Source organism: Chrysemys picta, chromosome 7 (assembly GCF_011386835.1).
Source record: "Chrysemys picta bellii isolate R12L10 chromosome 7, ASM1138683v2, whole genome shotgun sequence".
NCBI classification, from domain to species: domain Eukaryota; kingdom Metazoa; phylum Chordata; order Testudines; family Emydidae; genus Chrysemys; species Chrysemys picta.
This window is the reverse complement of record NC_088797.1, coordinates 40890836-40906026: the sequence shown is the minus strand read 5'-3', so window position 1 is coordinate 40906026 and position 15191 is coordinate 40890836. Positions and strand designations below refer to the sequence as shown.

At 43.4% G+C, this 15191-nt stretch overlaps 1 protein-coding gene across 1 annotated transcript in view; it reads left to right on the top strand.

Annotated features, from left to right (window-relative positions):
- The window catches only part of SLC6A11 (solute carrier family 6 member 11), a 184958-nt gene that overhangs the window by 71836 nt on the left and 97931 nt on the right, over window positions 1-15191 (top strand). The window contains exon 7 of the mRNA XM_005279910.5: window positions 8043-8177. Coding sequence (XP_005279967.1) covers window positions 8043-8177 — 135 coding nt within the window. The remainder of the gene's footprint in view (window positions 1-8042; window positions 8178-15191) is intronic.

Sequence of the window (15191 nt, the reverse complement as noted above, 5' to 3'; positions counted from 1 at the left end):
TTTGTACTGCTTTCTACTCCAAGAGAAACTGTTTGCAATCGTGTATGACTCATCAGAGTTTAGGAAGAAAAAAATCTACATTTGTAAGCAATCTGGTTAAGAATGGTTCGCAACACAATTCTGGAGCAGATTGCTCTCTGTGGATAAACATACCAGGATAAAAGCAGATGATGGTGAATAAAACTGCAACACAGAGAGCACAAATAGTGAAGTTAGATGTTCGGCTGGTTCTCTCCATTTTTGTGTGTCATTTCCCTATAAGCAACAACAACAACAAAAAAACCCTTTCACATGTTGTCATATTCAAAACTGGCAGTTTTGCTGCATACATTGATATTGGAAAGGGAAAACCTTGTACGATGTCACAGTATGGTATGATTATCTGCAACGGTTTGGAAGGGAGTTTGAATTTATAAAATAAATATGTGGGGGGTGGGCAGGATGTTGCAAGAGTTGATAATGGGATCTGGACCTTTCTCTTGTAGGTTTTTAGCATGGGCGGCTCTAGCTTTTTTGCCGCCCCAAGCACGGCAGGCAGGCGGCTTTCGGCGGCATGCCTGCGGGAGGTCCCTGGTCCCACGGATTTGGCGCTGTGCCTGTGGGAGGTCTGCCGGTTCTGCAGCTTCAGCGTACCCGCCGCCAAATCTGCAGGACTGGCAGACCTCCCGCAGGCATGCCGCTGAAGGCTGCCTGACTGCCGCCCTCGCAGGGACCCGCAAGGCGCCCCCTGCAGCTTGCCACCCCAGGCACACGCTTGGAGCACTGGTGCCTGGAGCCGCCACTGGTTCTTAGTATAAATCTAGCCCAGACGGGTAGTGCCTTAGGCCTTGTCCACATGGGGAAATTGACCAGCTGAATTGGAATTAATTTGCAAACTAGACAACATTAAATTAGGTTTGAATAAAGACTGGGAGTGGATGGGTCATTACACAAAGTAGAACTATTCCTCCTACTGTTACTCACACCTTCTTGTCAATTGTTGGAAATGGGCCATCCTGATTATCACTATGAAAGTTTTTTTTTCTCCTGCTGACAATAGCCCAACTTAACTGATTACTCTCGTTATAGTTGGTATGGCAACACCCATTTTTTTATGTTCTCTGTGTGCATATATATATCTTCCTACTGTATTTTCCACTGCATGCATCGGATGAAGTGGGTTTTAGCCCACGAAAGCTTAGGCTTAAATAAATTTGTTAGTCTCTAAGGTGCCACAAGTACTGGTCGTTCTTTATACCTCTAGAGTTATGCTGGTATAACTCCTTGTATGGACTCTTTATTCTGGAATAAAAGTGACTATTTTTGTGCAACATAAGATATGCAAAAATAATTAAATGAAAATCACTTTCATTCTGGAATAGTGTGTCCACACAGGGATTTATACTGGGTATAATTCTAGGGGTATAATTGTACCACTGTAGTTCTGCTGGTCCATTTCCCTTTGTAGACAAGTGCTGCAGGTCATCACCACTTGCCGACTGTTCAGTAGTCAGTCTGAAATACGTTAGTAGTGTCAATCCAAGTATAAGAGGAGAGGTGTCTACAGTACACCACAAAGAGCACTAACTGGCATCCCTTTTTGCATTCTCAGGAGAGGTGAAGGATGCAGTAGACAGGGAGACTGAACCACTACCGTAAAGGTGCATCTCTCAAAAGCAGGGTTCAGGCATATTAATGGGGGTGCTTGCCCTGACAATGAGCTGTAGGCACCTAAATCAGTTAGGTAATGCAATGCTGTGGGCAGCAACACCTAAATAGGTTTAAAAATCTGGGCCTAAGTGAACTTGAACACTTTCATTTTGTAAAAAAACCTTGTATTACAGTATAGATAAAACACAGAATGCAGTTCAGACAATCTCATTTCCCATGATCTGGCATATTGTTTTGTGTTCTGTACCATCCAACCTGTGGTGATGGCCAGTAAGTATTTACACAGGAAGCAATTGGAACCATCTAAAGTTTTAATGTCACTGACATCATAGCAACGTAATTGTATTATCTTGTGGTGACAGGAGGTAATGAAACTTACCAGTGTATGAAAATTCTTCCTTCCCCACCAAAGGGCAGTTCAGCTGTGGTCACAGCAAGAGCGAAGCAAAGGATTAAAGTTCACTGCAGCCAGTTCCCTATTTAAGATTCATCCTGATAAAAGTTGCCGTGATGTAGCCTGTGAACATCAAGCTGACATGTTCTGTTGTAGCTGCGGCCTGAGCAGTCTATTTTTAACTTTTCTGGCTGTGTGGCTAAATTCATTGTGCTAAGTGCTTCTTCCTCTCTCTCAACAGGTTAATGATGTAATCTATGTTTCCTCCTGGGGTTAGTTTTACCTATTGCCATCTCTCACAAGTTGAGCCTGCTGCATCACAATCTGTATGCGGTGGTTGTTGGTCTGGCCATCCCAAAGACTAGCTTTTCACTTAGAGTAAAATTTTCAGAGTAGCTGAGGACCAGATTTTCAAAGGTATTTAGGCACTCAAAGGGGCAGATAGTTGCCTTGTGGGATTTTCAAAAGCTCGTACGTGTCTAAAAGGCATTGAGTTCAATGGGTGTGCTTTTGAAAATTCCAGTAGGCACCTACACACCTTTAAAAATGTGGCGCTGTGTATCTAACTACCATTGAAGTTTTTAGCTGCCTAAATACCTTTGAAAATCTAGCCCTACGCGATTTAGGAACCCAAGATCCATTTTCAAATGAGATATAGTTACTTAAGAGCCTAAGGGCTTGTCTACATGGCGTGAATTGCAGTGCATGCCCCATGTGCACGCTGCTGGTGCAACAAGGTAGCTAGTCCACAGGGCTATGTTAACATGAATGAGGTACTTTTTAGTTTGTACCAGCAGTGCCCACACAGGCAGGGCCGGATTTCCAATTAGGCACAGTGCCTAGGGATGTCTAAAATTTAAAAGTGGGTTAAAAGTTTCATTTTTTACAGAAAACATGAAGGTCAGCTGTGGGCAGGGGAGTGCTGACAGTGCTGTGCCTAGGGGCGCATCAGGTGTAAATTCGGCCCTACACGCAGGGGAGTTACAGCATGCACTTCACACACATACACACACACACACCGTAGTCTGCACTGCAGAATTGTGTAGACGCAGCCTGAGTCCTACTGACTTTCTATGGGAATTAGGTGCCCAACCTGCATAAGAGCTTTTAAAAATCCCAGTAGGTGCCTAACTGCATCTTTGGGTGCCTCAATACCTTTGTCAATCTGGCCCTTTGTCATATTGTAATAAAAGAACTTGGTGCTGACACGGGTGTGTCCGAAACATTTATTTTGTTCCCAAGTGCTCAGACACCAGCATGGCTCCGACATCGCTGAGAGCTGGAAAAAGCATTCCGAGCATCGGCATGCTAATTAACACACCAAGCAATTAAAGTCAATTAAAACAGGATTCAACGTAATTAGAAACAGTTGTGTTCACATTTATATTCAGAGAGGTTTGACATGTTGAAAGAAAAGAAAACAATTTCAGGCAAACTTTTAATGCCTGCAGATGTAGTGATAATAATAACACCACTTTGATTTCTAAAGCCACCCCTGTCACGTCCCTGGGTGCTGTACAGCATGATAAACACAAATATAATGAGAATTCCAAAACTGGAACCCTGAGGGATCCGGGGGCTCAGCAGGCCTGGAGAAGCAAGCTGAAAATTGGACGATAGCCGATAATGGAACTAAGTTTGGGGGGTTCCTATCCCAGCCCCCATTTCAGCACATCACAAATCCAGCATCTTTCACTGGTCATTTCAGCTCAAGAAGAGCATGGAACTCCAGCAGCTCCATCGCTTTATGAGTGCCGAAAAGTCGCCCTTGTTTTTATTTTAATAGCAATGCCAACTGGCCCAAAGGGCTGCCACAACCTGTAAACACTCCAGATCCTTCCCACCTGTCCACAGGCCTCTCTCTTATCAGCCACTCCTCTTGTTTATCCTCTTACCTGTGGTTTGGATTGGATTCATAGGCGTGTGGTAGAAATGATGTGCTATGGTACCTCTCTCCCTGCAAGGCAGTGGTAGAGGGAGGAGAGACCTCAGAGAGCCCTCCCACCCTCCCTTAATGCTGCTGCACAGGTACCAGCTGTATTTTGGCTCTTACAGACTGAAAATCAAGGAGCTGGGGGTGAGGTTTCCAATACCTTCAGCAATGCCAAAGGTCCCAGTGAGGGCATTTACCCTCCATGCCAGGATGGCTGTATTGGGGGAGTGATAACTGCATTGCTGTTATGCAGAGGTATCCTTGGCTGATCTTCTCTTCTCTCCTTCCTTGCCTGTGGAAGTATGAATTTCTAAGGTTCCTCCTCCCCCTCTTTGAAGCTCAGGCTTATAGGAGCTGTAATTGCACCCTCAGTAGAAAACTGTGTGTATTGCGAAGTTTGACTGGTGCACTCTGGGAAGAATATCTCTGTGTCTGAAAGGGCAGTCTGCATGCTGATGTAAAATGATATGGTGCAATGGCAGGTTGCATGAGATGACAGATTGTGAAGTAATATGACATAATGAAGGAGGATCCAAGAAAATGTTACTCTTTCAATTCAGGTACGGTGACCCCAGCGTCAGCTATTTGACCTGATTACGTGACTATTGGTATTAACAGCAGCCATTAATTTTAGGGGAGGGAAGGGAATGCAACGCACAGAGACTGAAATTGCAGAAATGAATGAACAAAAAAGCACAGAAATCTTGTTGGGCTAGATCCTGTGGCATCTCCATGCACTGAGCTGTCACTGAAGCCAGGAGAGAGCTGCAGGATCAGTCTCATTCACTGCGTTTCATCCTTATTTCCTTTTATTCACGTTTTTTTATTTGTCAGCCTCATTAAGAAAAAAAAGCTGTATGGAATTTTGTCCCTTTGAAGCACCGGGTTAGTGAGCGTTGAATCACTTGGTCCTAGGAGATGGCTTCTCCATCAGTAGTGAACAGTAACCGTACTTAGCACATGAACAAGGCTTTCCATTTTTATTGAATCCTTAATTAATCCATGCAGTCTTCTGAAGTGTCATCTCCATTTTACAGAGAGGAAACTGAGGCAGAAGACATGGCCTACATTTTCAAAGGGGATTAGTGATTTTAAGTAACTCTGTTTTTGGGTGCCCAATCTGAGACACAAAGAAGCAGACTGATTTTTAGGGGTTGGATGCTCAGCACTTTCTGAAAACTAGGCCCATTCTGTCTCAGTGTGAGCACCCCGAGACTGAGACAACAAAATCACTAGTCGCATCTCAAAATTTATGCCTAAGTGATTTACTGCTACAGAGCGAGTTAGTGTCCATGCTGGGATTAGAACTCAGGATTCCCTGTCTCCTAGTCCTTTCATCAGACCTTGGGACATGCCTGTTTGAGAGGAATGTATTACCCTGACATCCTGATTAAACAATTAAACAGCCATCGTTGGCCCAGATCGTCCCCTCCTGCAGAGGGAATCATCCCCTCTTGGAGAACCCACTCCCAAATTCCCATTGAAAAGGCTGCAGTTCTCTCTCTCAAACCTGATAGATCCTAGGCAATCCTCAGGAGGCCTAGACTACTCAAGCAGAGGCCCTGTGCCTCCACACAGGCTCTGGCCCTCGTTGCCTTCTCCCATCTGGCAGTGTGGCTCTGTTGGACACCCTCCAGCCATCGCCCCCAAGACCTCTAAGGGTGACTCCATGGAGAAGATAATACAGCTATCCATGGGACTAGAGACAGGCAACATGTGTGCCCAATGCTGCTCTTCCCATTCCTTCTCTCTGGCTTGCTCAGCCTCCATCCTGTGTCTCAGTACAAACCCTGGAGCCATGGAGAAGAGTCTAAAGGAAAATGGTTGAGAGGGCAGGAAGATGGCCTCAGCTGGAGGACTGTGTCCAGTTCTGGGGACCAGACTTTAGGAAAGAGGTGGATAAATTGGAGAGAGTCCAAAAGAGAGCAACAAAAATAATAAAAGGTTTAGATAACCTCACCTACGAGGAAAAGTTTTTTAAAAAAACCGTGCATGTTTAATCTTGTCTTGAGAAAGGAGAAGACTGAGGTGGGGACCTGATAACAGTCTTCAAATATGTTAAGGGCTGTTATAAAGAGGACAGGGGTCACTTGTTCTCCATGTCCGCTGGAGGTCAGATAAGAAGTAATGGGCTTAATCTGCAGCAAGGGAGATTTAGGTTAGATATTAGGAAAAACTTTCTAACTAAGGGTAGTTAAGCTCTGGGACAGGCTTCCCAGTAAGGTTGTGGAATCTCCAGTCATTGGAGGTTTTTAAAAACAGATTGGACAAACACCTGTCAGGGATGATCTAGGTTTACTTGGTCCTGCTTCAGCGCAGGGGGCTGGAATCAATGACTTATCTCAAGGTCCCTTCCAGCCATATATTTCTACATTTCTATGATGGTGCTGGGGCTGCCCCATGCACATCACAGAGAGTGATGCTGAGCTCGTCTCATTGTATAGCTAACTGCATCACCTTAGAGCTCAGGACTGGAGGTATTTCTGTGTCCTGGCAGCTTTATTTATAAACTCGTTCTTAACTTTACCTTTTATAGGAGGATTACACAGAATACTTCAAATCTCAAAGCAAAAGCTTGGCATGATATTGTGTTATAAAACATGTGTTGTGGTACAAATATACATAGTACTTTACAGACACAAGATACTTTCCATGCCCAAAGATCTTATCATCTAAATGAAACAAAACAAACAAATACAAGCCAAAATACTGCCCATCATGGCAGGTTAGCAGAGAGAGGGTGTGGGTTTATTGAGGAAGAGAGTGTCAAATTTTGTTTGTAACTTGGCCAGAGGGCGAGCCACATCTCTCACACAGACCAATTTGAATAGTCTAGGCCTCCTGAGGATTGCCTAGGATCTATCAGGTTTGAGAGAGAGAACTGCAGCCTTTGCACTGAGACACAGAGCCTTTGGGAAGGAGACTGAGGCAGAGAATGCTTGGAGAGCCCCAGTTAGCCGGGGGAGGGAGGGTTGCTTTGGGGTAGGCACATTCCTACCACAGTGGGTTTGTTTGAAGAAGTGGGTTTTAGAGACTTGATAGTTCACAGTAAAATGTTATGCCTGTTTTACTTATTAATCAACTACTTGTATGGTGTGTGATTTCTAATAATCTGTGTTCAGTAATTGATTGCAAAAAAAACAGACTGTATAAGACTCTTGAATGGAAAGGTGTGGGGGAAATCCACATTTCCTTCCCTTGGTTATACTTTCTATTGTTCTGACTTTTCCAAACACATTGAGTACCAGTAATAAGAGTACCATTGTTTCCAATATTGGTTGCTGCATAGTTAACAGGTAATACAGCACATTATTTTCTGGCAAGTCAAATAATTTCTCTACTGTACCATATCTGGTTTAACTATTATGCAGTGAGCCATAGTAATTTACTTAGAGAGAATGTCCCAATATGTTTGTGACGGGAGTTGGGTGAAATTTGTTGACCATTTTTCCCCCCCGAAAAAGGCAGATTCAGCAACAGTTTGCAAATTCACCAAATATTTCAGTAAAACAAACAAACAAAAACACTAAAAAAAATTGTTTTTAAATTGAAATGTTTCATTTCAATAGTGTCAATGCAAAAATTTACTTTCTGTTTCAAAATGTCATTTAATAGTATTTTTAAAAAATCAATAGTTTTAAAATGGCAAAATTGAAACAAAACATTTTGTTTGACCTGAAATACTTTTTTCAACTCTTTTATTTCCCCAAAATTAAAAAAAAAAAATCGGTTTGATCCCAAATGATTTTTTTTCTGTTCCCTCCCGCCCACCCAGAATTGCCAGTGAACTGAAAAATCCATTATTCACCCAGCTCTATTTGTGATGAAGTGTTTGCCCATTTTCCTACCGGGGCTAAATTCTTTAAGAAGGAATATGCTTGGGGATGAAATTCATCCCTCTGCAGAAGACCAGCATGGATATTAGGTCTCAAAGTAGCATTCAGCGGGTGCATAAGATTGTGTGTGTATTTATATCTGGATTACTACCAGAGAAACAACACCGTCTTCTTGTTGTTTTTGTTCGGGAAACAAAACATTTTCTGATGTTTTACTTCTTCTCGCTAGGTGGTATATGTAACAGCTACATTCCCGTATGTCATGCTACTGATTCTTCTGGTTCGAGGAGTAACATTACCAGGGGCTTCTGAAGGAATAAAATTCTACTTGTATCCTGACCTATCCCGATTGTCTGACCCACAGGTAGGACCAAATAACTAATGTTCAAAACTTGCTCCGTGTTCATTGTATCTCTGAGGTGGAAATCTTTGGTGCTTCCAATTTTTCATTACATTCAAAGTTGGAATACACCAAAATGTAGCAGATTGTAAATAGATGCGTTTCAATTTGAAATTCCTTAATGGCATTAAAAATAATAATTCATAGTAGTTGTAGTATACTGTAGTTGTGGGAGGGGGGCGAGGTGGGTGGGGGAATGGTTGTTTGTTTATGTATATTTTAGAGACACCTTAGCATGTCACAGTTGGATTTTCAAAAGTGTTCAGCACTGGCCTGATTCTGCCCCCATGGAAATCAATGGGAGTTTACCATTGATTTCAACGGGAGCAGAGTTTGACAAAGAATGAGCATTTTTGACATCGTGCACCCTTAGAGTGTATTCCCAATAATAAATCTCAGTGGAATGGTTCAGATAATCTGCTTCTCCTTTTTTAAAATAAAAAAACAATAAAAATGGGTTGACATATTTGGTATCTTTGCAAATAAAACAGCATAGAAGAATGAAAAATCTCTAAACATTTTAAAGCAGCAATAAATTCTTAAAAGAAGAGAATGTGCCTTTTTAGTCACTTCTATAGAAGAGATCATCATATAAATGCTGGGTTAAACTGAGACCTTGATGACAGATTAGCGGAACATAACAATTATGACTGTCATTTGCCTGGTATCTAAGAGAGAAAATGACACAGCTCTACATAGCTGACAGGTTGCAGACAGCGCTTCACTTACTGGGGTTGACAGCATAATAAACATTAGACTATGTTACTCCTGGAGGCGGTTATGACATTAGATGGACCCAAAGATGTAATGGAGTTGAAAAAGGGGTTTGGGACTTTTTGTCAACATTCGTTTTTTGAAGTACTCCCCTCTGTCCGGTGAACTGTAAAACATTTTCAGCAAAAGTATATTTTGACATGACAACACAGTGAGCCTTCAAGTTACTTCCCTGTAGCTTCTGAAGCTATTGAATCATGTAAAGATCACTCTAATGAAATAGTATGGCTAGGTAATAACTAACAACTGGAAGGGGACAGTCACATTTAAAGACATTTGGAAAAATAGATCAAGTTGCTGATTTTGAACTTCTTGTTACTGAAATGTAGATACTTGTATAATAAACACAAGTGATTGGGAAGTGAAGGGAGAGCAGTGGAAATAAAATCTGACACCCCTATTTGTCTGATGAAGTAGGGTGGACTAACTGAGAAAACTATTAGGATTCCATGAAGTTCTGGTCTCCTTGTTCTTTGAGTTGTTCTCCGCCATGTATAATAGACCCATATACTGCAATGACTTTAGTAAGCTTGCTCAATTGAAAGTCAGTTCACAAATCTGACTGTCAAATGTTTATCTGAGAACTTGAAAAGTTTGTTTTGTCCAGCTTTGATTAGGATTGTTCTGCCTTCCTGCATATTTTTGACAACTGATGTTATTCAGAGAGTCTTAATAATGAGTGTACATTTTGCATTCTTCTCCTGCAATACATCACAGTGACTTTCCCCCAGTGTCGAATTCCTAAGGGAGCCAGAGTTACCAACCTCCAGGTCTGCACAAATCTAATGAGGAGAGGGGCCAGGCATGCTGCTTAAACATTGCTGCTTCTGTTTTCCAAGGCCTGTGTTAACACGATTTGTGCATGTACGTGGCTTTCTCACATGCCACTGTGAACACATGTCCCCCATCCCTTGTTTATTCATGGAAAAAATTAATAGAAAGAGGGTATGCAAGCTCTTTTAACCCAGGGCAGCAGTAGCTTGTTTGTCAGTTTACAAGGGGTTTTTACATGCCTATTTGCTATACCATTTCCATTTGTAAAGAAATCCACTGTTGCCATGGTGATTGCCGAGCACACATCGTGTTATGGTTCTTAGTCAGCCTTTGAAACACAGGGAACCTTCTTAAAAGACACGTGTGGCCCAGTAGTGTGCCTCCCACTCTGCTGTTGTATCTAGGCTAAGTTTAGAATGTCTTGGGAGGGGAGCATTCAGTGTTACACTTTCACAGGTGAACTTTCCCCCCATTGCAAAGTGATTGCAATCAATCTATATCTATGCTTCATCCTGCATTATTTAAAAAAATGCAGCCCCCGCCCCTCCTTATAGATTAGGAGAAAAGAGTGAAGTTGAGACTGAGATCTAATGAGAAAAATGGCAAGATGGTGTAATGGAGTGGATCGGGTTGGAAGTTTTTGACAACACAGTTTTTTGATGAAACATGCAATTTTGTCAAAGCCAGAACATTTCACAGAGAAATATCGACTGGGATGGGGAAGGTTTCTGGGATCCTCGTTGAATTCTCTGGCCACTTCCCAAGAAAGGGACCCAAAGGGAAAGCCCAACTTTCAAGCCAAGCCCAGATGTTTTGATATAATTGCATTTCACAAAAGCATTTGAAAGGTTTTGTAATGCGGAACAAAAACAGAAACCTTGAAAGTTGTCATGGGATGGAATTATTGTCCTCCGGTCAGTTCTAGGATGGAGTGTTTAAAATGGAATTTGGAGTGTCATCCAGTTTGGAAGTGCTGCTTTGTTGCAGTCTTTTTAGTAGTCAAAGAATAGGAGAGATGCTGACACTATGTGTATTAATGTATAAATATTGAATGTTTGCAACATATGAAATTCTTGCATTGTGAAACTAAGTGCCATAAACTAGATAATTATGGAATCTTTTCCGAAAGAACCAAGAGGAAATCAATGGGACTGAACTTCACATTCATGGTTCCAGTTTTTGTCTTTACTCTTGTTTATTTGGATTTACTCCACAATTTTCAAGTATAATTCATGTGTGCTTGTAAAGGTTGTTTTCCTTGTCAGCTGGAGGTCTGTTTAAATACCGTTCCAGGGAGACTACTGTGTTTCTGTGTTAGGAGAGCAGTATTTGAACCACAGTGCCAAGTATGTTTACTGTGGATTAAATAAATTAAGTTTCTCTTCAAGGCACAGTTTAGTGTGAAGTTCTTGCATCTTTTGTCTTTGTGTGATTTGCATTCCATGGTTTGTTATAGCTTTCTAAGCAGCTATTCATCTGTCTTTTCAGTTCCTCTGAGCTTTCAAGTGCTGAGTTCTCTACCTCATTTTTATATTCTATCTTTTCAGTATGGCTGGGTCCTCATGCTCTGAAAATGCCAGCTTTTGTTCCTTCTATCTGTAAAGCTTATACCAATCACTTTTACATTGTCATAGCAGAGTGCCAACTCTGCTTTAGTTAAGGTTCAGATGCACTTTCAGTTTAAAGAATGACTCTAAATGTTCTAAATACTTATTTGGATTGTCCTGAAATTTCCCCATTCCAATTTGCCTCCTCAAGGTGCTGGGTATTGTTTGTGGGCCCAATTTGAGGTCATTTTAGCAAGGAGTTCCTGGGATACTGTCCCCCTGAAAAGAATCTAGCATTTTATTAAATCACTTTTTCTGCGTGTGCACCTGGGACTCAAACTCTGGCTCTGATTGTCCCCCAACTGATCTCAGTCACTCTACATTGACCTCATTAATTACTTGGATGAGAGAGCGGAGGGTATGCTTGTAAAATTTGCAGAGGACATGAAGCTGGCAGGAGTTGCAAGCACTTTGGAGGATAGGCTTAGAATTCAGAATGATCTTGATAAATTGAAGAATTGGTCTAAAAGATTAAATTTAGTAAAGACAAGCGCAAAACATGGATTAATCAACTAGCATTGATTAACTAGAGGGAAGATGAAAAAATTAGGATAATGTAATTGTGTTTCCTGAACAATGGACCTGAGTGTGCTTATAGGCAAGGCATTCCTGATAGGCAGCCCCCTAGCGTGAGGGGCTCAGAACTTTTTTAGATTCTTATAACTTGTTTGATGCAGAGCTAGGGAATATGTGGGGATGGGAGCAGTGAGGGGCCAGGTGGGGGGTAGGTGGGAGCAGTGCTGGGAGTGTGGGGGTTATGAGGGTGCAGAGAGGGGAGGGAGGATTAGGGGGTGGAGAAGTGGGAGAAATAGAAGAAGAGGTTTGCCGCTATGGCAAGGGGAGATTACGGCGAGGGAAGAAGGGTGAGGTACTGGGCAGGGGAATATGGGGTGAATGGCTGGCTGAGCTGGGGAGCACAAGGGCCTATCCGCCCCACATTATCACCTCCCACATTTGTGCTGGGATATTTGGGGCTCTGATGAGCCCTTCTCCCTGATCCCTGAGTGTGTATCAAGATCTTGGGAGCCCTGCTTCTCTTGGAGGGGCGGTCTGAGCCCCTCTCTCTATCCCCCATGTGAGCTGGAATCTTGCAGGAAGGGCTGACCCTTGGAGGAGAGTAGTCTAAGTCCCTCTTCCTGGGTCCTGTGTGCTATGATCTGGGGAGTCCTGCCAATCAGGATGGGGACCTGAGAACAGATATGCTTGGCACATACTCCAAGAACACTGTGCTGAGGAGCTGAGAATGGGCATGTCTGACATATATCACAGGGGACTGGGAAGGGAAGGATGAGAATATCCACTGAGATTAATGGAGCAGGTCACACCTCTCAGAGGTATTGCTTCAGGCAGCATTCATTTCCATGGGTTTTCTCATTTAGCTGAGAACATCTCATTGAAACAAATGAATGGACCACTTTACATCTCTGAGGCCTGGTCTGTGCTAGGAAATTAGGACGGTCCATTCCCATTTTACTGATGGGAAACTGGGGCAAGAAGGGCTAAGTGACTTGTCCAAGGTGACACAGGAAGTCAATCATGGAGCAGGGAATTGAACCCAGGTCTCCCAAGTCCCAGGCACTAACCACTGAGCCATCCTTCCTCTCATGCCTCCTCCCACATCTGTCCCCCATTTCACAAAATGTCTCCATGCTAATCCCTGCACTGTTCCTGCATCCTCTACCCCGCTCCTCTACCTGCAGGTCTCATGCTGATGCCTGCCTCTCTGTGCAGAGGATGGTTGGGGAGGGAGAAGCAAGCTGTGCTGCACAGAGAGATGGGAGATGAGGAGATGATGAAGGGGCAGGATAATGTGCAGCCAGTGCATTCTGCAGCTAGCTAAATTGTTGCCAAGGAGTCAGAGGCAGAAGAGTGGGAGTTGGGCTGTGGAAAATGGGGGTGCTGAGAATTCTTTTTCTAAATAGCAAGGAAATTAAGGGCTCAGAAACTTAATTAACACAGAGTGAAGGTTGCCCAGTGGTGGCTAGTGGTCTTCCAGGATGTAGAGTGGCTAAACTTACATTGCTGAAAACCAGGAAATGACACGTTAAGGTACAAGCCACCCCCCACATCGCAACCTTAACTCTGTCCTCTTTGAGCAATCCCCAGTATGCCAGTTATACACACACTGGCACTCTACCCTTACAGATGCCTTCTGAGACATTGCCGTCACTAAGCCCTGGAGACCACTGTCCTGTATGCCACCTGATGGCTGACAATCCCCATGGCGAGAGAACACTTGTCTACACCTCTGTGGAGATGACCTACAAAACTCAGTGCTGAAATGACACACACTTGACACAAGGTACAAATGCATCTTGCCTCGTATTACAGTCACTGCTCTGCCAAGCTGCTCCATCTAATCCCTCCACCATTCAGTCAGGGCCGGCTCTAGGTTTTTTGCTGCCCCAAGCAAAAAAAAAACCTCCGGGAGCACAACTGCTGAAGCAAAAACAAAACAAAAAAACCTCCGGGAGCACAACTGCCAAAGTGTCCGGAATGTTACCCCTGAAATTGTGCCGCCCCAAGCACGTGCTTGGTTTGCTGGTGCCTAGAGCTGGCCCTGCATTCAGTACAGCTGCACCTAACACAATGAGCACAGCTGGAGTGCATGCAGATAAATGATGGAATTCAAATCTGTGGAGCACGACTCAAGCAACAGCACATACCCTCTGAACTTCCTCCTGTCTATTTATCATGGCATCTCCTCTCCCTTACTGAACCATTCCCAGTGGCTATTGCCAGATTGCATTGTGGGGAGGGTGGCATGTAGCTTAACTCTGTATTTCCTGGTTTTCAGAGGTGTAAGTTTAGCCACTCTCCACATCTCGGAAGGCCACTAGCCAGCACGGGGCAATGTTAACTCTTCATTATTGAAATGTATAGGCATTTAATTATCAGTTGTACCTGAGCATTCCTTGGCTTTGTTGTCCAGCTCCCTTTAGAAAGAGAGAAGCGGATGTAAACAGCAGAGCTTGTAACAGATCCAAAATATGGGTTCTCCGTCCCATGGAATAGTGCTGGAGCTTGATCTAAATGGCTGTAGTAAAGGTGTGGGAGGGGAGGTCTCTATCTCAGGTTTCAAATAGCTTCAGCTTCTGATTAAATAAACACCTGTAAGATGAATTTTGAGTGCCAGTGCGAAGGGCTGCGGTGAAAGCCCTGGGGATGTCAGTTCTCTATTAACAGCCTAGGTAGCAGGAGTACAAACTGCTTCACACTCTCCTGCTAATGTGTCTGAGACCTGGCTTACACTAGAAAATTAGGTTGGTTTAACTACAGTGGTCAAGGGTATGAAAAATCCACACCCTGAACAGCGTAATTAGATCAACCTAAATCCCCATGTAGATAGCGCTAGGTTGACAAAAGAATTCTTCTGTAGACGTAGCTGCTGCCTCTTGGGGAGGTGGATTACCTTTGCCGATGGTAGAATCCCCTCCTGTCAGGGTAATTAGTGTCTACGCTGAAACGCTACAGTGGTGCAGCTGTGCCACTATAGCGTTTTAACTGTAGACAAGCCCTTAATTCTTGTGTTGGAGGGGTTGCTTCTAGGAAAGAAGAGGGTAGTTTGGTCTGTTTTATTGATTAGGTCCAAAAACTCTCTGCTGAATCTGCCAGAAAAGGTGACAACTGTGGTAGAGGCTATAGACATGGACATGGGGAACTGGACTGAGACCACCAGCTCATTCCACCAGCTGTCAGACAACTTTGGTTACTGCTTCTAGTAGTGGCTGGCAACCCTGGCCAAAATTTTTGCAGTCCATTACAGATCCCAAGAGCCATTAAGTTGCCAAACGCGTACTGTTATATTTGGACAGTGATCACT